This window comes from Chaetodon auriga, chromosome 10 (genome assembly GCF_051107435.1).
Source record: "Chaetodon auriga isolate fChaAug3 chromosome 10, fChaAug3.hap1, whole genome shotgun sequence".
Lineage (NCBI taxonomy): Eukaryota > Metazoa > Chordata > Actinopteri > Chaetodontiformes > Chaetodontidae > Chaetodon > Chaetodon auriga.
Genome location: NC_135083.1, coordinates 23013956 through 23040271, shown reverse-complemented (window position 1 = coordinate 23040271; position 26316 = coordinate 23013956). Strand labels below are relative to the sequence as shown.

Here is a 26316-nt window from a genome sequence, read left to right as displayed (position 1 = left end):
AGCAGTAAATTTAAGGCTTCATGTGCCAAAATGATTGACACCTACACTTTCCAAATGACTTACAAATTATGATACCTTGTTAACTAAGTGACAAAACCTGTTCCCAGACCAAAACGGATATTTCTGGGATGACACATGGCAACTTTTCCAAAGTTTTTTAGTATATGTACTTTTCATTTGTAAAGTATTTCTTCTGTTTTTGATGTCTGCTGAAGACAAAAAGTTATGAAGTCATGATTACAGCCCCACCCATATCAGGAGTCCTCTGTTTCGCATTTCCTTCCCATGTGAACTCACCATGATGTCACCCTTCAGCAGCAGCGCCGGTTCGATGGTCACACACAGACGCCGGCCTCCAGTGCCTTGAAGGTCACTGCAGACAAAACAGTGGACAAGCAGATCCAGTATATGACCAAACATGGGCACACTGACACCCAGACTGCTATGATGATACAAATACAACTTGTAACAATGTGTTTGTAAGTGATAAATGATTGATTTTAGCACAAGCTTGATCATATTTTCAGCTGACTGTGCCTTTATTCACGTGCATTAACTTGGAGAGGCCTTGAGGTAAACAGTAAAAGTAAAGCTCTGATTAATCTCTTTCTATGATTTTTTCCTTTACATCTTTAATGATCATGAAAGATGTCACAGCAGAGCCAACAAAAACACTCCATCTTATCTGTGCTATCAGTTGGCCATATGACAGTGAGACAGACTCACTATATGCCTGAAGTGTAGACCAACTGCATGGACTGGTAGATCTTCAAGAAGGGGTAGTAACCTAGGAGGAGGAGAGAGAAGTTCAGACATAGCCAGCATTATCGGCATGAAGACAGAGGAATGTGCTGACTGCCACCCACGCCTTTTGGACTTGATCATCAGATTAAAGATAAACAGACTAGTTTGTGTGGGAGGAGGGTGAATGAGACGTCTATGACACATCCAGTCAGCAGTGTTGCTGTGATTCAGGAGGAAATGCTTTACATAGTGTTTTACATAAAGTGAGAATTCTATATTTATCATCATTATAATACATAGAAATTCTATAAGTATTACAATAAATATGTAATGAAATAATTATATATATTTATTATTAAGTATAAGTCACATCAAATTACAGCACATGTACCCATAACCCAATGTACCCACAACAACACATGGGAACAGGTAGATATATGTGTCGTGCTTTGGTGATTTGAGTAATAAGACTAAACATTCACACCTCCTTCGCCCTGGAAGTTGGGGAGAGACGGAATGAGAACTTGGTGGAGGAAGAGAGGGCTGCTGTTCATCTTGATCGCCCCGGACAGAAGGCCCCCAAAGTAATAGATATACCTGAAAGAGAGAGAGGGAATGAGAGATCCTTATGATATAAAGCAAGTGAGATAAAAACGGGGTATAAGAATAACAGATGGAGATCATGAGCAAATATCTTTAAAAGAGAGCAGAAAAATGCAAAGGGCCCCGGAGCAGACGATGCTGCTGTCAGATAGCCAGCAGCATCGGTTTCTTCAAAGGAGAAAATGAGGCAGGCAGGTGAAAAGAAAGGAAATATCTCTTGTGTCTGTCACAGCTGAACATTCAGTGTGAGATTCCATAAGCACATTTTTATGTAAGAAAGAGCTATCAAAGGAATAGTTCTAAATTTTGGGAAAAAAAATAATTCTCTTGCCAAGACACATGAGGTAAGACCTGTAACACTTACACACTACAGCAGCTGACAAGAAATGAGAACAGCATGAACACTCATGAAGCCACAGCAGCAAAATCCATCAAGCAGCATCTCGAAATCTTACTAACATGTTACAGCTCATTTGTTCACAAATAAGTTGTATTTTGACCTTTGGACAGTTTCCCATCACTCTGATGATAGATGAGAAGATCGATAGCACTCTCATGTCTGTACTGGAACAAGATGCTGAAAAAGCATATTCCCCAGAATGTTAAACTATGCCCTTCACTATTATGATTGAGACTGCGAATGTATTGTTGTGTAACATTCCCTCTTAGTCTACGTCAATGGAAAAATTACTTCATTTCATTTTATTATTTTAACATTACTTTTTTACACTTAAGGACCATCACATAGCTTTGTTAGCTTTACTTTGACGGTTTTATAAGCCTTTGTCAGAGCAAACACTTTGACTTGTCATAATAAAAGCACAGAAGTTACTAATAACATTCATCAGTGGCTTCTATTCCAGCTATCCAGCAAGGCACCATGCACAATACCAGATCCCTGAGACTGAAGCAGCTAAATGGAATTCAGCCATTATTAATTTGATTATTTATGCTGTGAAAAAGGCCTAAACCTGAGATTAAGGATAAATCAAATCCAGTAGTTGGATGTATGAAGAGCTGGAAGCAAAAAGCTGCTTTCTCTTTCTTGGGGAGTGCATTCATTAACCTCAGTTGTGATGTGGGATACCCTCAACCACCACCCCCGCCCTTCTCCCCCTCCCCATTTCCCCTCATTTCATCCTGTGGCCTCTACCTGTTTTGGGACGGCTGGAGGGAAGAGGACACCTTATCTTCACAGAACTTCCTCATGGCCAGAGTACTGAGAGCCTGGTCCGCCCTGCACATTAATGCATGCAAACACACACACACACACACACACACACACACACACACAAAAGCTTTGAGCCAAAAATTTCCATCATGGGACTTGCACCAGACTCTCTAGATGCCAGAAAGTACATGGAGAGGATACAGCTGGCACTGGTCACAGGATAAACTAGTTTCCACCGTTCCTGTGCAGAATCCACTGGGCTTAATTTATCAAAAAACTTATCAACAACGTCTGAATGGAAATCATTATGCTGCATATGCTTAAACTACGACACATCGGCCACTGGACTGCAGTAAGTTTCTAAAGGTATCTGGCACGAGTGTTTAAATAGCTGCTTTCAAATCCAATATGTTTTTGCACATCTGCTGAATAATCTTTAATGTGTTCCATGTGAGGATATGCTGCGTGAACAAGAAAATGTCAAATTGTGGCTTTGGATGTCTCCAGCGCGCACACACACACACACACACTCACCCTGCAGAGATCTTGCTGTAGTGCATGTAGGCTGCAATGATCACGCCTGTTTTACCTTTGTTGCCCTGCAGATGGGAAAGGGAACAACATTAGCGAAGTCATGATGTGCTGATCTCATCCCCCGGCACTGAGGTTTGCACTAAGACAGCTGAATTTCACAGCTTGTAAAACCCCAGAGTTTTGACTGCAGGGCTGATTTTTGATTGAGACAGGGTTAGACGGAGAGAAGGCAGGGACACAAAAAGACGTGGACAAGCAGTTTGAAGTCAAATTAAAAAGCTCCCTGTGGTGGTTTTTTCACACCGGGTGCTCCGAACTTCCTGACACATTCCAAAGACATTCCAGCCTCAAATTCCTAATGTGGCCCCTCAAGATACCAGTAAGAAGGCTGCACCTCCACACTGAGCACAAATTAAAGCTTGTTTGGCTCAGCGTGTCCCTCAGTGGAGGATTCTTCATTGACAAAAACTTGTTTGTTCCCATCCCTGGCGTGATCTGCAGCTGGGAAAGAATTGCCTGTAGCTGGAATGTTCTGGAGAGCCAGCAGACCACAGAAGTAGTCTGGTTTAGTATTTAATTTCTCCTGACCGAAAGCAATAAAAAAAAAAAATAAAAACACCCAGACAAGCAGTGGGAGCTCGGTCACCCTCAGAGTTAGCTGGTCACCGTTTGGTGAAAAAGCTCATATTGCCACAAATTTCCTGACAGGACGACTTAACGAAACACTCAATGATGTGGAACGATGTGGACGATAAAGTCTGATCTCGGTTGTATGGTTAATTCTCGGGCAAGGGTGGAAACAGCTTTTTGAATTACATGGTGCACTCTGAAATTTTGGTTTTATTCAAGTTATGTTTTAAGTGCAATATGTAACTTAATTTATTGTGTTTTACATCAGAAATGGTGAACGGAGAGATTAAACTTGTACAAGCAAGTGAAGGAAATTGTAAGTGACTCTCATCTTCAGATGTGTCCGCGAAAGCAGTAATCACATGTAACATGAAGCCAAATGAGCATGCAGATAGTTAGGAGTGTATTTCTATTTATATTATGTTATGAGCTTTCCCAGCTGTCAGTCAGTGGTGAAAGTACATTTAGCGTACTCTCATGTATTTTTATTGAGCGTTTCCACTTTATGCTACTTCACACTTCTACACTTCAGACAGGAGTCTTGTTCTTTCTACTCCACTACATTCATCAGCCAGCTCTTCAGTTACATCATGTATTTAGTTACGTAACCTTTCCTATAAGTACTTACATTGTTAACATTATGAATGTAACATCATGGTCAGTAAAACTTGCGAATTAGCATCAAGGTCAATTCAATACATGTTGCCCACTTGCTAAACAACAAAACTCATTGTGATACATCATCATCATCATACATCATGTTTCATAGCCTGGGAAACAGTGGGATGTCTGTCCAGAAACCCCCGGCAGCCCCTTGAACTCTGACCTTGCAGTGTAGGACCACCACATGGTGAGGGTCAGAGGTCAGCCACATCTCCATGGCCTTACATATGGCACAGATCTTATCCAGAGGTGGGGCGTGGAGGTCCGGCCAGCCAAAGTCATGAACCTGGTGGTCAAGATGGAGAGAAGGATCAGGAGATTTGACTAAATAATTAACTTACTGGATTTTTGTATGTGTTTTCCATATCACTTGTTTGTTTTCTATTGAAATGACTTGACTTAACTGAAACAGAGAGCTATGAGGAGCACAAGAGGACAAATCCTACCTTTGGATTTAGTCGGGAGATGTCATGGCGCCTCTCCGAAAGGTTCAGGAGCTGAAAAAAAGAGATGTTTGTCAGTGCAGCAGGTTATGGTTTCAGTTATTTTATCATGGGTGTGACAGAAAAACAAACAGACTGCTAATTTGTGGGTTGCTATGTGTATTTTGTGGCTTCCTGTGGCTATATGTCAAACATATTGTCTCTGTTGTCTATTGTGCTACAAGCATGTTCAGCTGAATGAAACGGAATACTCAAAGGACAGAAGTCAAATTACCGCTGTGGCAAATACCACAGACAAACCACAGGCAGAGGCAGGGTGAGCTGCATCTCTGTTCCCTCACCAGAAACTTGTCCTGGTGTTTGGACTTCAGCATGGCAGCCACTTCCTTCAGGTTGAGACGGTATCTCTGCTCCTCCAGCTTCGGGGGGAAGAAGACAGAGATGATCCTCTCGGTGATGTAGGTCAGATCGAAGTCGTAGTGGCGCTCCATCACTCTCTCCATCACGCGGTCCACACTGAAGCTCCTGGGAGGAGAAAATGTGAGCGTCACTGCGGGTTGTATGTGGCAGCACATCATGAATGTGCTCCTTCACACATGGATGGAGAGAAGAGAAAATAGAGGAGGAACAGAAAAGATTGAAACGTGCTCCATCACACTGATGCCTTACACTTCTGGAGAGAATGAAGGAGACGAGGAGCACACTGATTAGTGCAGAGTGTGGTCTATAGCGTTGATATGTAGACCTTATTTGCATTTGCCTCTTTGGAACAGAGCAACAGGCACTTCAATAACATGTAGGATCAAAAATGAGTGAGATGACCTTTACCTTGGCAGGGTGTTTCTCTGTTTAGTATAGGTCAGAGACTTGGTGGACCCCTGAGGGAAATAAAGAAAGACACATTTAAAACTCAGAGCTTATACATAGTTAATGATCATTTCAATGATTACTCATTTCGGCCCATTAGCGCTTTGGCATAGAGGTAGCGATATCCGTCAGCTGCAATACACTTAAGTTTTTTATATTTCCTGTAACTGCCAACAGCACCCAAGCGGCAATTCAGACTGTAAGCGTATGAAGATTTATCAGAGCTTAATTCAGTGGGACACTGTGAGTCAAGGAGGCCACCCCATGACACAAATACATGGTTCAGTCAAGCTCAGATGCTTTATTGCTCAATTGAATCCCCACATAATGAACCACTAAGTAAGATTCACCATACAGTATTTGCATGATGAAAAACAAGTGGAGAGAAGCAGTACAACTGATCATGTGATTCCATTTAGTTCCACTAAAGGTCCACTGCACATAACAGGGACATAATGTCATTTTCAGAGTTTCTGCCTGACACAATTTTTAGGGAAGGAAAAGGATACTCTAAATTATTGATCAAGGAATATGATATTTAATAGCTTTTTTTTTTTTTTTTTTTTTTGCAATGTCAGATACAGTTTGTGGTTCTAGTCTTATCACACTCTTACTCACACACAAGGAAGAATTGATTTTCTATATTAAGTGATAACCATCTTTGAAGATTCTGCCATAAGAGTGCAGTGTTCGGATATTATCAATAACAGAGCGCGTGGGTTATGCGTACTGCAGGCTGCCATGCAAAGTGTGGGTATTGGGAAAGACCCAATCTATCTGTCCAGCACAGTGCACACCTGACCTATCCTGTGGCACCACCAGGGGCTCCCAAATCCCCCCTTCAGAAGCAGAAGAAACCTTCCCTCTTGCGCCACCATTAGGCCAGATCTCCAGCTTTGACCCAAAAAATATAAAATCTGATTTACTGAACACATTCAGTTCCCAAGAGCCGAACGCCTTCCTGTTATGGCGTGTTATGTTATTAAGCATCGCAGCCTTTAGGAGTGAAAAGCTTTATGGTTGTTTCTTATTTTCGCAGAGGCTCATAATGTATCTGGCATTGCTCTGCTCTCACTTTGGTTTGTTTAGTATGTGCTAAATCAAATTTAATGTAGCCACAGACGGTTTATCCCTGACAGGCTTGGAAATTTCCAAGATGTATAGCTTGACACTAGGGATATGGGGGGTGGGGACAAGGGAAGATGCAGAAAAAACAGTATGCGAGTGTGGAGGGCAAGGATAGAGGACGGGAGGTCAAAGTGTGCTCACCAGGTGCTGGGTGTGTCGAGAAGGAGCGGTCCCTCTACGCTGCTGGATGCAAGGAGGGAGCGGTGACAGGATAAAGGAGAAGAGAGGAGAGAAGGGTGTGAAGGGAAGGATGGTGGGAGGACAAAGGGCAAAGGGAGGAGGTAAGAGAGAGGAAGAAGGAGGAAAGAAAGGAGGGAAGGGGGAGAGAAGAGGGGATACAGAGGAAGGAGAGTTAATTAAACAAACAGACTCTCTAATGGATAAACATTACTACTTCCTGTAGCAACATCAGCTTTTTTTTTTTTTTCTCCTGCACTGGAATCCTGCAGTGCTCGAGGAATGAACCCAGCTCAAACTGGGTCGAGGGCTCAGCTTCCCAAAAGGAATTCAGCAGGAGGAAACCATACGGTGGTTTTGGGAAGCCATGCCTTGTAACTGAGGCTAGACAAAGAGGGAAACCTAGTCTTGTACACAGGACGCTCTTAAGGAAAAGAAACGGGTGCGTGAAAGAGACTTACCAGATCATTGGAGGGAGCTGGGATGCATGCAGAGGTCACCTGCAACACACAAAGATGGCCAAATGTGAAGAGACGACTGGATCACACACACACACACACACACATACACACAAAATCTGGACAGAAGGAGTCAAGATTTGTGAGATGATTAAGAACAAATGATCCTCAGACCAAAAGATGAAGATGGAAAAATCCACAATAAACTGAACCATAGTCTGACTTATTACTGGACCTGAAGTCCGTCTTAAAGGAGCAGTTTAAGACTATAGGTGATCAGCTTCTTTACTTTGAATTAGATGAGAAGATTGATAAGATAAAACTTTACTAATCCCACCCTGAGGAAAGTCACAACACAGTTACAGCAGCAAGAATAAAAAGCAGTGGTATAAAAAGAACAAACAGACAATAAAAAAAAACATACAAAATAAAATCAACTACAGAGGCTACGTACATGATATACACAAGTCTAAAAAAAATATTGCCTTGTGAAGAATGTTGTTTGTTGACCTCAGCTTGCCACTACAGTGACAAGGAAAAGTTCCAGCACCTCACTCGATGAGAAACCACAGCTTGCTGTTTTTACAGTTTGGTTTTGGTCAGAGCAAAACAAAAGAGGTGTTAATTAGTGAGCTTCAGAGCTGCTGGTAGGTGCATGCTTTACCTTTAGTCAGAGACATCTAACCCTAACCCTGCCTCCGGTCTTTAAATTAAGATAAGCTAACTGTCTTCTGGCTCCATATTTACTGGCAGATATGAGAGTGATATCAATCCTCTCATTTCACAATTACATAAATGTCATGCTAATATTATTATGTTCATATGATATTACATAAAAACTAAAATATTCAGCCTAGTAAAGTACTGTAGGCATTCATTTTTGTGCCTCAAACAATGCGGGGGACTAAAGCTTTGTGCAAAAAGAAAGAATAATGTCCAAGTTTTTTCAGAAGGAATGTGGGGGCATCACTCAACAATAAGTTAACTGCCTCTGGAATGTGCGATTGAGAAAAAAATCACGACACTTTAACCTTGTATGTCAGTTTGTCAACTACTGCCGGGAATGCTTCCCATTTAAGATTAAGATAGTACTTCAGCACTATCAGACAGCTCAGCAGTGTAGCTTAAAGCCAGAGTGGGGGAGGAACACACAGAGCCACATGATGATGAATCGAGCACAAACACTGTCTGTAAAACCACTTAGATGTTCTTAAGTGCCAAGGAAACAGACGTACAACTGATGTTGGAGAGCATGTTTACAACAGGCAAGTATGTGCATACGTGAAGCCAAATACACAGCTACACAGCTGAAGGAGCAGTGGGACAGACACACACACACACACACACACACACACACACACACACACACACACACACATACTGAGTGACACATCTAATTCCCATGTCTGTTATGGGCCCACAGGTCAATGAACTGTGACCAAAGGAAGCCGGAGCTGGACAGCAGCCCTAATGAAGGGGGCCGAGGGCCACAGTCATGCTTACGTAACGCACGCAACACATGGACACACACACGTGCCCGCACACACACACACACACATAAAGCAGTGTTCCCGCTACATAGCCCTTTTTGGACTGTTTATTTGGACACAGGAAAAGGGCAAGGGCTTGTGTATATCTCATTGTGCACAGAAGGGAAGTTACACAGGCCCTGAACCTGGGGGTGTGTCACCACAGTGTGTGTGTGTGTGTGTGTGTGTTGTACAGTTCGTGTTAATCTTTCTTTCTTCCCCTCTTTCTTTAGCATCAGGCTCAGTCTTCTGCTGGGGTTTGTGCGTAACAACAGACATCAACAGGAAGGCAGAGGAACAGATAATGAGCTAAAATGAGACTTGTGGTGTTTGACAGAAGTCACAGGAAACAGGTTCATCAGCTATCAAATGAGTAACGGGATGACGTTCCTGTCTGACTCAACGGGAGAATTAATGTTTTTTCCACCTCCGTAGGGAAATGAATCTCAAATCTTATCCTGTGTTGTGGTTCTTTTTTATCCCGAGTCTGAACCCAATAACTGCCTCGATAGGTTTCGGCTGGGGTCAGGCTCTAATTTCGCTTAGTTGTCTCAGAATAAAGCTGGTCCGTTTCACTTTTGTTTTTTGTTAAATCAGAACATGCAGAACAATGCATTGGGTTTAGACAGCACGTCTAAATGTCCCTGCTTAAAGTGACATCCAGCGACATATGAAACTCATCTACCATGATAAAAATGTGCCTTTCAATCATGTCCATGCTCTTTAAATACTACAGGGCTGGGCCTGATTTTGGGACCCTTCGCATGCTGTACCCTTCTTCTGTCATTCTGTTCAACAACTCTACATTTCAAACCCGCATGGTAAGCAAGCAATTACCTCCTTCCTGTCCCGGTCAAATTCATCTATCCCTGTCTTTACTTTGTGACTATTTTTTTCTCTCCTACAGTCTTCTTTCTTCTTCTAGGAACAGCCTGCATAACTGCCAGTCTTTCAAACTTTCTGTTTTCATTTTACATTTATTTAGCTCAAACTTTTGGGCAGAGCAGCCTGCAATAATGAGCAGATTGGTGTTAAGTGTCTTGGTGAAGGACAAAGACTACATATGTTTCACATCTATCACTGGGAGTAGGGTTGAAGACCACTGAGACTTGGTATTTCTCAGGATAAAAAGGCCTGAGACTGCGAAACTTAATCATAATCAAGGTCAACTGGGCCTGCTCAGCATTTGCTCATGACACAGAGCATGATAGATGTTTAATTAGTGAAGTGTATGATGTTGAACATCTGTTGGAAGCATCTGCATTGATCATATTCCTCCACTCATTTTCCAACCTTTATTCTGACACCTGCGGCTACTTCTCATCTGCTGTGTTGTGCTAAAGGAGCGATCCATATTCTCCATCTCTTCTCTGTGATTTGACCTCGTTCTCTCTCTTTCTGTCCATTTATCTCACTATCTTCAGTCTCTTACTTTCCGTCCATCCAGTGCTGAGAATTACTGCATCTTTGTCTCTGCTTTCCCACTGTATCGATCAGAACTGGTGAAACTGCATCTGTACGTCAGAACCTTCTAAAGCAATGATGGCGGTTAGGGGTTACAGTGATGGAGAAATATATTTTTGAGTGAAGCTGCCGTCCCATGAGCATACCAAGAGGGAACAATTTAAACTGGGAAAGTCCTGGGAAAACTGGGAAGTTTGGCAAGTGCTGTATGTCACCGGTTGAGCAAACGACTCATTCTTGCTTCGTGGGGCTGGACGTGCACAACGTTCAATAGAAGCTATGCCACAAAGCTTCTAATGAAATCTGGTGGTATTGTTGGAAAATGCAGCAATTCAAATTGCTTCTAACAAGAGAAATCAAAACCTTCTGGGATCATCCACTGGTTCCAGTTTCTCCTCACTGCTGGAAGTGGTCCATACAGCCCACATTGTTTCAAACCTCAGTTGTTATGACTACAGTTACCCAATTTTGACTGTGTAACCTTTCCTGCTTTCATTTCTGAATGCAGCATCAATCAGGCATTACCTGGGCTGAAGCTGCCCATTGACCCATTCTTTCTTCATCTCTAATCTCTTCCATTTACTCCTCTACATCCCTCTCTTCCAGTGCCCAGTGAAGGGGCCTGCTGAGGGTGGCTGTTAGGCCAGAACAAACACACCACACCAGATTCCATCTCCCCAGGCCAACACTTACGCACAAACTTCCTGCTAATAGACCTCCACCCATCGCTCTCCTTCTCTTTTCCCTCTTGCCTCCTTTGCCTGTCATCCTGTCTACCACTATATCTGGAGGTTCATTTCTCCCTTCTCTCTCCCCCTCTTTCTCGACTTGCTCCCTCCATTATTCATCCCTGTCCACTTGCCTCTTTACGTGCGCTTTTGCTTTTCTGCTGCTGTCTGTTTTGTGTTCCTGCAACCTTCCTCTTAGTTATGTCTTCCATCTGTCTTCCACATCTTGTCCTTTCTACTTCCTCACTTTTGGTGCTGTTCCTTTTATTTACCTCTCCCTCTTCTTGTTCTTGCTCTAGTCTCTCAGTCCAATTTCTCACCCTCTCTCTTGCATTGTTTATCCTCTCCCCCTCTGCTTCTCTCGATCTCAATGCTTCCTTCCTCTTTCTTCTCTTACTTGTCTTTCTAACAACCGCCTTCCTGTTTGTCTTCCTCTCGCCTTTCCAACTTCAGACCTAGCTTTCTTGAAATCTTTTCATCCACTGCACCTTCCTTTTGAAACTCCACTGCTCTTACGTCTTCGTGATCCCAGCACTTGGGAGTGTCTCAGAGCTGGAAGGTCACGTTTGATCCGCTGTGACCATCAGTCACCAAACACTCATGACGAGCTTGTTCTAACTTGCTCCGGATTCACGTGCTGCTTACATGTGTAAAAGTTTCTTCATATAAGGAAACACTCTGTTTTATTCTTTTTCTTTGTACATCTTATTTCATACACTTGTCCCCCAGCTCCTCCTAAAACGCTGCCCTCCGTGGCCTCCTCTCAGGTGGGTCCAGCTGGCAAGGTTCAGAGAGCCTTGACCCCCATAACCCTGTCCTCCACGTCTCCACCTCACCCCTCCTCCTTTCCTTTCCCTGCCCTCTTGCCTCCATCTGCCAGCCCTCTGTCCTCTTCCTCTCAGTCCGCTTTGTTTTGCTGCAGTGGCCCTGGCTCCTCCAGCTCTTTACATGCTCTTTGATCCATCAAAGCCAGAAGAAGCATAGCTAATGGATAATGCACAGCTCTCTCCTCTCAACGCATGGCTTAAGAGCTGTGGGCTCTAGGAAGCATAACTAGGGGGTGAGGTAGCAGCCTTGGCATGTTATTAGTGTGAGAGATGGGTGTGTGAGGTCAATGTTTGTGAGCGTTTGTGACTGTGTTTGAGAGTGATTCTGTCTATGTGTGTGGATACAGTGTATGAAAATAAAATATGCTGTTCATGGTATATAAATACCTAAAATATACTGTCCATATGACCCATTGCTTGCCCCACCTTCTGCACTACATATGCTACTCTGTGATTCAGTTACACAGCGTTCAATCTGAAAACCCTGAAGAAGAAATGTAAATGTTTCTTGCTATACAGCAGAGATTTGCATCTTTAAAGGCACTTTTGGGATTGCAAAGATGTCTCCTTTCTTTCTTTCAGAATTATAAAATGTTTGACCATCGTGAAACCAATGTTTCAATCCAACATTTACACAGACTGTGCCGCTCCAGTCTGCTCTTCTTAGTCCTCACTGGGACGTACGTTGACATTGGCTGTGGCAGTGGCCACACAGTCTGTGGAAATGTTGGATTTAAATGTTGCTTTTGCCATGGCAAACAATTTTTCCCTAAGGTTTGTGTAGGCAACGCTACATGAACAAATCACGGTGTAACTAGAGAGTGCTGATGTCACCAATGGGGCAACCCACTGCATGCCCTTTTGCCATGTGACTTAACTTGGGTCACTTTGGTAACATGCAATAAGTGAGATGGACAAAAACACCATCAACTGCAGCACAATTAAAGTCCTGCAGCAAGGATTCGAAGTTCACTGAGAGCAGGTACTGAGGCGTGATGGTCACTACATCTGTGAGATCCTGATCCAAACATCCTGCTCCTTGGTTACAGATGAACACAGCACTCATGCAGCATTTCCTTTGATGGTTAGCCTTAGGCTTAACAGTCTTCCCATTCCTTAAGTACCCAAGGGAGAGCCAATCAGAGAGCACTGATGAAAGCTGCGACGAATCAGCAGTGAAAACCAATGCTGGCTATGACCTTGTGTGCTTCATCATCACCATCAGTGGCGAGCAAGCTATAGAAGAATACAGCAAGCCTAGAACAGAACAGAGTGTGGTGATTCTGAGAAAAATAGGACCCCAGAAGGTACATTTCTTCTCTTGTTTTGAGAGACTGATGGTGATGCAGGTATGTCAGCATCAATGAAGCACCTACAGAAAACTGATTCATCAAAACAGTACAGACACAAAAAGACTGCATAAAGGGACAAAACAAGATCACCAACTACTGCCATGCTAATTTGACCAGTAAGACACAAATAACGATAGTTGCTTCCACTCCGCTCAAGCACGCATTGTGGCTAACTGCTGCTTAGAGAGTTTGAGCCGTATGGTATAAAGTATCTTTATGTCTTACACCTGTTCTCTGTCATAGTTCAAGTTCCAAATAGATGAATGGTAAAAGGAATGCGCTGTATGTTAAAAGTCTCAGTCAATTAAAATCATTCTAAAAAGGAGGAAAAGAAGTCAAAGAACTTTCTTTTTACCATAATTTCAATTTCAAGTGTGTTAGGGCGGAGGGTTGGCAATCGCATGCTCTATTTCTGGACATTGCACATGTATCCACCTGTTGACTTAAGCCTTTATGGTTAACGTGGGTGGAAAATACTACCTTTGCTCTTACCCACTCTGTCTGTGTAACGTTCTCTGTTTCAAAGCTGGAAGGGGAACACTTGGTGTTCTCAGGATGATAGAATCCCTCTTACTTGCATGCTTGCTGGCTGCAGTTGTGCTGGAATGTCAAATGGTTTGGAAAGTTGTTTGTCATGTGGGTTATACGCAGGCTTTCTGAGGATTTCTGTAATAGTTACCACTGTTCAGTTTATCATGCTCTTGCCATTAAGTAACTCACAGGTCCTACAGCTTCAGAGCTCTAGCACAGTAACTAAAGTTACAACAAATATGTCATCTTCTGTTGGCTCCATGCTCGCATGGAAACAGGAGAACTTTGACAGAAACATAACGTTAAGACGAACTTAAACTTTTTTATGGATGTCTGGCGGTCAAAAATGCAGATGGTCTGTCTTTTGCTCAATCCTGCAAGATCGATTTAATGGCAGTTTTGAGAGTTACCTGGCTTAGCTTTATAGCTCTACTTTAAATGCATCCCACATGTCAAATGCCTCTTAATCATGACAACGTGGACTTCAGAAGAAAACCAGAAAGCACCCAGCCTAACACGAGGGGACTTCAAGGCCACGGCTAAGCAAAAACAACACCTATGGGTGAAAGCGCTTGTATCCTCTGGACACAGGAGTCCCATATCACACTTTTAGTGCTTTCCTTTATGTGACACCAGCTAAACAAAGCGTCTATCTTTGTTTCATCTTTCTTTTTATTTTTCTCACTGTTCAGCACGTTTCCCTTCTCTCACTATTTGTCTCTTGTTCCCACACTTTCTTTTGACCCCAAAAGGAAATAAAGGGGTCTCTGTCTCTAGCTGTTTCATTTTCGTTCCAAGCAGCTGAGAGGGAGGCCGAAGATATCACAGGTCACATGGGTCCCTGCGGTGGAGCTTTAATGACCGAGTGGGATGCAATTCCCTGTTATGGAGCTGGAGGTCAACAGTTTTGACTACACTAACTACGCACTCATGCACAGATATACTCATGAAGTCATGCAGATGGAGGGCACAAACAAGAATGCCTGCATGTTGCTTGTATACAGGGTTTCTAGATACACGTAGAAGCAAATACACACAACTTACCACAGCGGTGTTCTCATGCACCCATCTTCACCCTCCTCCCAAGCCAAACAGCTGAAGGCTCGAAGCCAGACAAAAATAAACGTGGGTAAATAAACAAAGCAGGAAGACATGGGTTGGGATGAGATTGGGAGAGATCAACAATGGAAAAATCTCCTGAGAACCAACCAACACGGGGCATTATTACAGATCTTCAGTCCTTCCCTCCCTGTCTGCCCTCTGCGGTTGATCTTCCCTCAACTGCCTCTGTCATACATCCTGTTGAGGCAGACTCAGCTACAATTCCCCTAAGCACAACGTCCTCTCCTCTTTCTATATTTGCAGTGCCCTTCATCCTAAACGGCATTTACCATATGCTCAGAAACGCATTCACAGACAATGTGCATTGTCAACAGTTGCTTTAGGGGCCATCACCCTTTGCAGTAAACCACAGCACATAAACAAGATGACTCTGTGGTGAAAGACGGTTTTGTCTTCCTGTAATTTTTTTCTTCTGTTTATCATCTCATTGAGGCCTGAGGAGAGGAATTTAGACAGATGGGACACAAGACAAGAAGACACAAAGACAGGAATACCCCATTGGTAACAGGCACACATCTGGTGGACCCCTACAGGAAAGTTTTTGTTACACTGAGTAATATCAGTAGATTGGGAACTAATGTGCAGATCTGTGGACACAGACTTCGTGATATCAGTGTTTTTTCCTTCCAGGATTTTGACCCATTTCTTCCAACTCCAGATTTACATCAACAGACTTTTAGCTAAAAAGTTAACAAACTACTAAAAGCAAATACAACACTATAACAGTGGTATCACTAAAAATCTGTGAATCATGTACTGCACCAGTATGAGTATCAATATTTAAGATCCCAGCTAACACAGATATCCAAATGGTCTCTTCCTGTTAGATTCAAGATAGGTCAAACCCACGGCCAATTAGCGAGGCTTATCCCCCTGCTGGCGCACACACACATGCTGTAGAGGACTGGCGAAGTCCCAACTTGGCTAACTTAGCTGTCATGCTTATGGTTTTAACTCTCATCAACATCGCTCACTCACTTATTCATTCCCTTGCTCAGACCATGCTCACCGCACACACACACACCCCCCCACACACACACAGCTTGAACGCAAAACATGCCAGCCTATCTCGGCAATTACCAGAGCTGTCTGTGATAAAGTGGCGACTCCTGTAGTCGGTAGAGACAGCCATAGTCCCTGTAATGTTGAAACGATACATTCGGATCATGTTATCCTGAATGACTCACACTGAATACAGGAGTATTTGGTGAAGTGCAGGCCTGCAGGAGGGAAAACCATAGGCCTGGGATCAAGGCCATAAAACTCTAACCAGAGATTACTCACTATTGATGTCAATCCAATCCCCCCCAAACTACACTTCTTTGATGGTTTCTACCACCTTCTGTTATCATTCAGCAGGTTGCTCACAGCAAACTGAATTAATACTGTGATACCTAAACTTTTTGCCATGTTTTCAGGCTTAAAGCTTCGGCACTGCAGAACACTTAAAAACTAAGCTGTGTCTGACATGTTTTCACAGCAATGAGTGACATATTCCTACAGGAAGTGACGGGAAGTCTGCAGGGTGAGGGGGATGTTGGGTCAGCTGTGATGTTGAGCTGCATGTTGGGAAAACATGGAATATGGTGCACTTTTTCAGCCATTACTCCATCGTTCCATCTCCTCATCGCTTCCTCTGTTGTGTTTCTGTTAGCCAGAATAAAAAATCCAAGTATGGTAGCCTTTAGGAAAATGGCTCCAGGAACGAAAGAACATGGTTCAAGCAGCATCACAGAAAGAGATAATAGTCTACAGACTGTTTCCTCTGCTGTGAATGCTTTTTCTATAAAAATAGAGAGGGCTGGGGAGCAGGACTCTAAGCACAACTGTCCTGATGAAAGGCTTTGATGTTGGAGAAACATCAGGAGGGTTATGTTGCTCTTCCTCTCATCCCTGCATCCTCCCACACTTCCGCTCTGTCTATCTGTACTGACATCCTCTTTTTGTGAAGAGGAGCAGGCAGTGCACACAGTTCACAGGTTAGTGTTCAGTGGATAAGGACACGAGACAAGGATGAATCCTGATTTACAGAGGGGAAGCAGGGATTGTAATCACTGTGATACACAGCTGTGCACTGCCAACATACACCATCTGTAGGATGGCTTACCAGTCAGCCCTATGAAGAGGACAATATTAAAGTTTGTTAGTCTACACATCGGTCACTCACTAAAGTGAAGAGTCTCACTAATAGTCTGGTGAAATCAGTTTTCAGTTTTTTAAATTTCCAGGTCATTAAAGACTTTTCACTGAAAGGTCTGCACCTGATTTTTTATTCAAGGTCAGAGGTCCAGGATCAGTGATAACAAAAATAATATTGAATCAATGAATAAAGCCACATCACCGAGGAATACAAGGCTCAGACAGTCCATATTTGTTTCTGACTCACACATTTTCTTACAACCATATTTACTCTAGTTATTGGGTATTAGAGAAAAGGAGACACATTTTGTATCTGCGATTCAGGAGCTAATAGCAAATTCTCTGGCTTACAACAATGCCAACGATAGGGAAAGAAGCTACATTACAACCACGATCATCAGTACTTTCAATGTCTCACAAAATGAATGTTATTTTTATGAGTCTATATTAGTGTAAACAGACTCCTAAGAATACTGGAAAATCCAAAATGATAACTAGATACTGAACTAGAAAATGCTCTCAGACCTGCACCAAGGAGGCAGTCAGTGCTCAACACAAAACCCACAGTTCAACTACCAATGAGAGTGAGTCCTTATCCCAACACAAAAACTCTTCAGGATCCCAGGAAGCAAACAAAAGTAGCCAGCTTGAGATTCAATGCAACAGTTGGCCAATGAAAATAAATCACTGGTGTGAGTGATGCCTCTTGTGTCTAACAGACAAGCTTTGTGACACTTTGACAACTCTGGAGTTACTTTGTGTAGTCCGGCCAGTGCGCTGTGAACTATGAATTACAGATGTTGCCAGGGGTTTGCAAAAGCGGTTTCATTGTCAGGATTGAATTTTCTGAATTCATTAATCTATCCAGGATGGTTGTGTGGCCTGCAGCTCTCAGTTAATGATCGCTGAGTTGTGGGCCGGGTCGTGGTGCAGACGGAGCTCCAAACTTAAAGAAACCCTGATCTAGGTGACGTTAATTTCAGACAGCTAACATTTCCGACAGCCAGTAAGAGTCCAAGTGTTTCTTATCAGCCTTGTTTCTCTGTACAGTACATCAGTCATTCAGCGAAGCAGCCTGTGTGATTTCAGATTAGTTGGGGCTGTGTCACTCTGTGAGCTGAGCAGTCAGTCAAACAGTCTTGGAGTTTTTTTTCCCCGGCCAGCGGAAATGCCTCCTCTTGCTTAATTAGACAGACAGGCCAGTCAACTTGTCACGGGCTGCATTTCACTAATTTTAATCCTTCCTCCTCCAACTGTTCCTCTACAACCCCCCTATGCCTGTGTATTTCCCCAAGCTTCCCTCCATCTCTTTGCCCCACAGCCAGAGTCATTCTCTCGTTCCCCAATTCCCTGTGGACTAAATGTTCCACTTGGGATCAAAGATAAGTAGGAACTGTTCTCTGAGAGAAGAACATGCTGAAATAAAGCTGCTTATGGCCTTCTGTGTGTGTGTGTGTGTGTGTGTGTGTGTGTTACAGTCTGTGTGTGTTTTCAATAGATGGGTCAGCCAGAGGCTATTGACCTTGTGGGCAAAGAGTAGGGAACAGAGACAACCAAAAGAAAAAAACATGAACTCTACATGGACTACCTATAAGTACCAGTCAGTAAGAATTATATGAGGGTTTTTCCAGAGAACTGGGGCTGACACACTGATAGGATACTGGCCTACGCAGTAGTGAGATGATTTGTCACCGAGCTTTTACGGCAACACCAGCCGGGTGGAGATGTAAATAGAAGCCTGGTGAGAACGGGATGGTTTACAGATGACTAACAGACCTCCAGATGTGTGAGTGCACGTAAATACACACAAATACACTAAATCTGCTCATGGAGGAGGGCAGAGGTAGTTGATTTATACACATGTTTATAGGCAATAACTGCCAAATGTGGATGAAGTGCGAGTGAGGAAACACCATGAGCACAGGTAAGGACAGCTGTTTAGCACAAACCAGGCCCCTCTCGACAGAAGGAAGGCTAAAGCCAATCAGCTCGGCAGGCAGAGAGCCAGGATCTGTTATTTAGATCTGTAAGGGGGCTGTGTCTCTATCCTTACAAAACAAGTACGTGCTTTAGAATTCACTGTATTACAGATGGATGCTATCCCGGCTTCATCCTGCCTCAGATTTCCCTCTGCATACAAGCTTAGATAACAGCTGAGATGGACACAGCAGCCAGACCCCCATGCCCTGCCTTATCTGACCTCTCCCTTCCTGGGAAAGCAGCGATGGATATCTCTGTCTAACAACTAGTCAACACATTAGCACACATTAGACAGCTACAGTAAGGCTATCAGACAACATCCTGCTTCTTTCTGTAATCAATCTGAACAGTGAACCAAGTTTGTCCAGCACTTCAATATTACTGGTGCAATTTAAAATATCTACTGCGAATTAGGGAATGCAAGTATCCAAACTAGTTAGTATCTACATTTTGTCTTCAGCCCCTTTTGTATCTTAAACAAATAGTTTCACTTTTTGGAGAATATGTTTTTTTGCCAAGAGTTAGAAGAGAAGACTGACACTATTCTCATGTCTCACCCAGCAGCCGGTTAGCTTACAGCAGCTTGTCTAGCCTGGCCCTGTCAAAAGGTAACAAGCATACTAAGTTATACTGTCTTTATTTAACTGCTTTACAAACTTAAGCATAAAAACAGAGCCAGGCTAATGTAGCTGTTATCTCCCGCTTCCAGTCTTAATGCTGAGCTACATTAACTGGCTGTAGCTTCATATTTAGCCTACAGACATGAGAGTTGTATGGATCCTCTTGTGCAACTTTTTGCAAGAACGTGAACGAGCATATTCTCCAACATGTTACTCTATCATAAAAAAACATACAGACGACAGTAGATTGAAAGTTAAAGGTTACAAAAAACTAGAATATCTCTCTTCCTTTATATGAAAAACACTGTAATGTTTACATGCTTAATAACATGGCCAGAGGCACAGCAACAAAATAGACATCCCATATCACAAGTTGTCCTGATTTTACGTTTTATTGCGTGTGTTGTTTCAAAGCCATCCTTTCATGTCTGAACTCATCCTCAGGGCTCTCCTCTCCTCAGATAAAAGACAAGGAGATGGAGCCATGCTTGAGGAATGAGGCTTGTCTTTGCCACATGCTTTTGCCCTTGGCTTTTGCTCTTTCGCTCTTGCTGCCTGCCAAGGCTCCCTGCCTCAGCCTCGACCCCCTCTTCATCACTCTGGCCATGGCTGGCATTCTCCCCCTCTGCATCCCTCTGTCTATTCATCATACCATCCCTCCATCAATGAGCCTTTCACAGAGGCAGCAGAGTGGGGTTTGAGCAAGGCTTGCAGTTCTTTCTGAGGAATGCAACTGGGCTGCCTTCATATTAGCAGAGATCTGCCGACTTCTGTCCTCATAGAGCCACTGTCATGTGTCTTTTCGCACCTCACTGGCGTAATAATCTGCTAACTGACTCAGACATGCAAGTCCACTGCAGTCACATCAACATTTATGAAGGAGGATGGCTAACTCCCAGGGGACAGTCCCATGAAGCAAGATCAGTGGGTCAGAATCTGGGCTTAACCTTGAACGAGTTAACTGCTGCAGATCAGGTTATGTTCACACTGTCGGCAACAAACAGTTTATGTTAACACAGTGATCAATACCGATTGATTTACTTAAAATTAAGTTGTATTAATTACATGACATGTATACTTTATACAGTCTATGACCACAGATAATGTTTCCATGACAGCTATGTCCATAACTATGCTTATTTATATAATCTATATTTATAGATTATACTTTTTCTTCGAACAAGAAGATTGAGTATTCACTGCTGTTTTATTTTTCTCATATGTATCCAGTTCTTCCGAACATAACAATGAAAATGCAAATTAATGTGAATTTTATCCTCTATTTTTTATGCAAAATTAGGAGTTGAGCACAACGAAATGAAGAGTTGGCGGTGAAAAATCTCCAGTTTAGTGCCATTAAATCACTGCAGAAGGAAAGGGTGAAAAGAGATGGCATAATTATAAGAGTGACACCTGAAAAGATGGAGAACCATGTAGAAAACATGATGGAAATATGGACTTTGTTTCATGTATCAATTTGAGGAACATTTAAGTCTCTTCATGGCTCCAACTTCAGTGATGAATGAGTTAAATGCTTCATGTACATCATAATATATTTATTCTTACCTTAGCCTCGCACTTCCTGTGGGTAGCTGTCTTGCATACTGAGAAGAAGAAGAAGAATGGGAGCAAGGAAGGAGGAAGGAAAGAAAACAGGGAGACAAAATGAGTAATGTCACTTCTGCACTGTTGAGTTATTTATATTAACACTCCAAAATTAGTAGTTTAGTCTACATATGAAGGAATGTGATCCATGTGCTTTCTCTTTGTCTGTGCAACTGTAATCTCCATTGGATTTTATTACACATAAGTCTTGACATCATCCTGCTGTTTTACTATAGAATGAATCTATGGCTTTCACTGTAAATAGAAACAAACACTGAGATAATGATAGTGTCAATGATGCAAGCTTATGGTGACAACGCATCAGGATATGCAACTGTCCTATTTGCATCGATGCAAAAGCAGCTATTGTCACATTTGTTCATCAGATTTAGCTTGTGTACCTTCTTTTGTCAGAATGGCACATCCAGTGTGTTCCACAGGGGTCAAATGACGCTACCCTACGTGACAGGAATGGTGTGTGCTGCCCTTGATTCATTCATATGTGACACGTCCTACATCCTGCTGCCATTCTAGCCTGTCATGACGTTGCTTTTCACATCCGGCTTGGTCCTTCAGATCCACTTAGTCGTGAGTGATCAAACTGTAACACCGGTGACAACGCATGATCGGGCTTGCAACATTTACCTCTGCAGAAGGAGCCTACGTTGTCAACATTCTGACGACAAACGCTGCACTGCCGCTTCTTCTTGAAGGTCTTTTCCTTGAAGACGTGGGGCTCTCCCTTCCCCCCCTGCACACACACAGACACACACAAGGGAAAACGAGATTGACGCTCAGTCAGAAACCCGATACAGATCTGTGGAGCTGCCTAGTCTCAGAGACAATGCAAGAATCCTTGTTTGACCTTCATCCAAGAGTTTGATTTGGCAGATATTAAATGTTGTCTGTTGTTCCCAACACACTTCCATCTGACAGGATGAAAATAAGCAAGAACCCGGACTTTCCCAACTCTTTTCACAAAAAGAAAGAAGAAAACAAAGTAATGGCTTGTGAGTTAGTGGTCTGTAACAAAGAAGGCTCAGAACTGTCAGCTTTAACTTAACCTGTGTGTTTGACAGACCAGAGAGTGGGTGAGGGTGTGAATGTATGTTTACATCCATTCTCTACTCCCTCTACCGCATGAAATTCTGTTCTGGTTGTGTAACTGTCTTCCAGTAATAATCATTGCGGTTCCTGCCCAAACACCACTATAATCCTAAGTGTGTGCGTGTGTGTGTGTGTGTATGTGTGTGACAGTTTTGGAAAGAGAAAAAAGAGGAAACGTGTTGGTCTAATTCTTAAAGAGAGAGTGAGGGAAGGGAAAAGCAAATGTATGTTTGCATGTGTGTTGGTGCATGTACATCTATGCGTTTGTATCTCTGTGTGTGTGTGTGTGCGTGTGTGTGTGTGTGTGTGGCAGTCATCCCTGCTCAGTGCGTCTTTGTTTCCCAACATGGGATCAGATCTGCAGATGACTGGGCCTGATGTGACTCTGTGTGGAGGCTTTGAACATGAGAACACTAACAACCGCGGGCTAAGTATGAGGATTGCTAAGCATGTTTTCATGCATGGATACGAGATGGGGGGAGGAAATGGGGGGGTGGGGAGTTGGGGGGGGGTTTATGTGAACAAACGGTTTGTGCAATGTCATGCTAAGAGGCAGCACACACTCGGTAAACTGGCAGGTATGGTCAAAAGCATTTGGGGTAGAAAGTGTTTCTCTGTTCAGCAAACACACACACACACACACACACACACACACACACACAAACATTATCTGCGTCATCACCATGAGAAAACAGCTTTACTGTATGTAAGAAATGATGCAGCTTAGGCTGCTCAGTGTCCACGTTTCCATAGCTTTGGATAATTAAACTGATACATACACATAAAGGGTTTTTTGTTTCCTCTGTGTGCTTTCCTCCTTGGTAACAAAGAAATGGGGCTGTTTGCACACTTTTTCCATTATACTGCTGCTCTGACTCTGTTCTAGCAACTGGACAGTGTTTGGACAGCTGCCTGCCTGGCATCACCCTCTGCCAGCAGTGTTCAGCGGCTGCTGGCCTGCTCCAGTACAAGTGTACTCTGACCACAGCACCATGGATGGTGGAGGTGGGCTGGGTGGGTGGCTCAGAGGCTGGTGGTGGGCTGATATCTCTTATGTAATATGGTGTGGTGGGGGGATTGACTCTCTCTCTCTCTAAAACTGTGCAGTCATTACTTTTGGAAACCGTATATTCCTTATGCTGTGATGTTCATTCACATCTTCTTGACTCAGTATGATTTGGCCCATTCTTGTTGAAACTTTTCTGACAGTAACAAACCAAAATCCACACAGACTTCATTTGTCTTGATTCTGTTTTCATGAATCCCTGATTTGGCTCCAGTTCTTTACTTCAAGTCCACCCTTTCCTGAAGCCTAAACATAACAAATGCTCCTTTGCCTCATGACCAATTTCACTACCTCGTGTATTCATTGCTCATTAGCTCCGCCTTGACATTAATCCAACTGACCAAGCATGTTAGATATAGACTTTGATACACACAGTCACAAAGTAACACCAAACTTAGTCTTATAAACGACTTCTTGCGTACGTAACTGGATTTGTGCATTCAGTCTACAGTCTTCTCACTTGCGTAATAACCTTGTGAAGTATGCGTGTGTGTATAAGCACAAGAGTATACACACAGTGCCCTGGGTGAGTTTAAAAAAGCAACCAGTGACTGTCAGCTAAACCTCAGTGGTGCTGTGGGCAGAGAGATAAACACATGGAGGAGAGGTTGGCAGCATTCCTCCTGTTTCAGACACAATCGAGACCACTATATAGTCCAACCACAGACAATGGTGGTCAGAGAAGGAAACATGGCTGCTTCTGAGTGCTGTATGAGGTCTCATATGGGCTGACATGAATATAACATGATATTCTCATGTGAAGGGATTGGATGGCGCAGTTAAGCCTTCGGTGATGTAGATGAAACCATTTTATATTTCACGCAACTGCTAGCAACTGCTGCAGAGCTCTGGCGTTGACCATAAACCGCAAAGGTTTGCATCAAGCTGTCATGCAACTTCTGTTGCATGACATCCCTGTATTTCTTTCTCCCCTCACTTCCTCTCACTTCTCTTCTTGGCTATCCAATAAAGACATAACATCATAAAATTGTATTGTATGAACAATTGCTTTTCTGTGTCAAATGCATCGTGTTACGTTCACCAAGCCATTAAAGTGATGACTGATTTTTCCAAGTTGCAGGTTTGAGCTCATCTACCGTGAACCAAGAAGGTATGCTGTATAAACAAATACAGCTATCTGCATCACAGTACAGTACAGTACCTGCATCTCATGATCTATCTGCTTTACCTTGGAGACAGCATTGTACGAAATCTCACTTTTGTTGAACAAACTTCTGAGTCAAAATGTGAAGTGCTCAGAATGGAACAAAATTCCCTGACAGCTGGACAAACTCCACCTGCTGATCATGTGATAGAGTCAACATCTCCAGAACAGTTGCCAACTGGACTCGGAATGAGAGTCAACTGTAATTACTTAATCTGTATTTGTTGAGTGTTGATTAGACTGGCAGGTTTGCTATTATTGCTCAACTCACAATATTTTATTGAAACCAGAGCTGACACCATTTTTGAGCCATGTTTGTAGTTTCAAGCAGTGACACCTACAACAAACAGTAAGCGGTGATTACCTGTTTTTAGGACACAGACAATGACACACGGTGAATATCAGCTCGAAGTGTTGGCACGGTCATAAAAACAAAAGAAGGCCAGCTCAGCTAGCCACTTTGACGTTACACAAAATCACAATACAAAAGCCTTTTCTCAGCCAACTATGTTACATATTGTGTGAAAGTCATGTCTAGCAATTGTTCACCCAATGACATGAGAGCACATGCATTAAGTTTGATGTTCTTTTCAATCATTTCAACATCATTTCAACTAGCCTGTGCTGTTGTAAAGAGCAACAGGCCTAACATATGGAAACATGTGAACTTCTGCTTAGCCAGATGGAAAAAAGGGTTTTGGAACCCTTAGTGACATTTTAACATTCAAATGAGTTAAAACAGAGTTAATTAACATTAATAGATGCTATTATGGTAACAAAACAAAACAGAAAGTCCCCTAAGGAACAATTCTGTGCTCAGCAGCCCAGAGGGTCCAATGCACTGGACCTGTATCATGAGGAAACTAATGTATAATCAGCTTTAAGAAAAACAAACTCTGCAAACTACAAAATCTATCGAAACACTCTGCTCTACTTGGGAGTCCAGCAAAGGAAACCACAGTGAAGGAGGTTTACAACTTCGAGGAGGATTACGACAGAGGAAGGAGAAAACAACTGGTGGAGTCTGAGTGCATAAGCACTAAAAACAACCTGTGATGCTGAGCCCGGTCCCCAGGATAGTAATTACTGTCACCGCGGCAATGGATAAAAAACATCTTCCTCCGGTAAAACATGTGTTAGTCGGTATTCAGTGCGCTGAGCTAATAAAGAAACTGGTGCTGGTTAGATGAGAGGAGAGAGCTGAAAAACAGAAGAGAAAGAGCTCTTAAAAGTAAGAAAAAATGTCTTCAGTCATAGCATAGATGCACATTTCTACACAGGTTAACCAAAGTGGACGCACCTGTCATCACTGACAAACTGATGGACAAAACAAACTTCACACGCATACAGCACATGTGACCACTGGAGCTACGAAGCCTCCACCAGCTGCGACCTGCCTTTTCACAGAAGTCCCACAAGTTATAAAAAGCTACCTGGGACCTCAGGAAGAAAAACTCCACACACAAACACTCACTCACGAGCAGACTCGTATCCCTGCAGACAGTCAGTGGAAACAGACAGCGTTCCCCTTTCCTCTTCCAGTCCCCATGTCCCCCCGTGTGTCAGGGCAGAGCCCACCTCCCCTACAACATCTGCTACGTACAAGAAAGTCCTTTTTCTAATATTTTTAGCTTTCTGGCAGAAAAGGGAAGCAGAGGTTTCT

General features: G+C 43.0%; 1 protein-coding gene across 5 annotated transcripts in view; it reads right to left on the bottom strand.

Moving 5' to 3' along the window:
- tns2a (tensin 2a) overlaps positions 1 to 26316 on the bottom strand; it is a 50244-nt gene that overhangs the window by 12567 nt on the left and 11361 nt on the right. For 3 of the 5 annotated variants that reach the window (XM_076740467.1, XM_076740464.1, XM_076740466.1), the window contains exons 2-14: positions 21961 to 22066; positions 21277 to 21314; positions 7422 to 7460; positions 6925 to 6966; positions 5617 to 5666; positions 5130 to 5313; positions 4792 to 4842; positions 4509 to 4631; positions 3053 to 3117; positions 2501 to 2584; positions 1229 to 1341; positions 727 to 787; positions 298 to 373 (exon numbers count right to left, since the gene is read on the bottom strand). In XM_076740467.1, the coding sequence (XP_076596582.1) occupies positions 298 to 373; positions 727 to 787; positions 1229 to 1341; positions 2501 to 2584; positions 3053 to 3117; positions 4509 to 4631; positions 4792 to 4842; positions 5130 to 5313; positions 5617 to 5666; positions 6925 to 6966; positions 7422 to 7460; positions 21277 to 21314; positions 21961 to 22066 (1032 nt within the window). The remainder of the gene's footprint in view (positions 1 to 297; positions 374 to 726; positions 788 to 1228; positions 1342 to 2500; positions 2585 to 3052; positions 3118 to 4508; positions 4632 to 4791; positions 4843 to 5129; positions 5314 to 5616; positions 5667 to 6924; positions 6967 to 7421; positions 7461 to 21276; positions 21315 to 21960; positions 22067 to 26316) is intronic. The other 2 variants (XM_076740463.1, XM_076740465.1) reach the window with 2 other exon arrangements.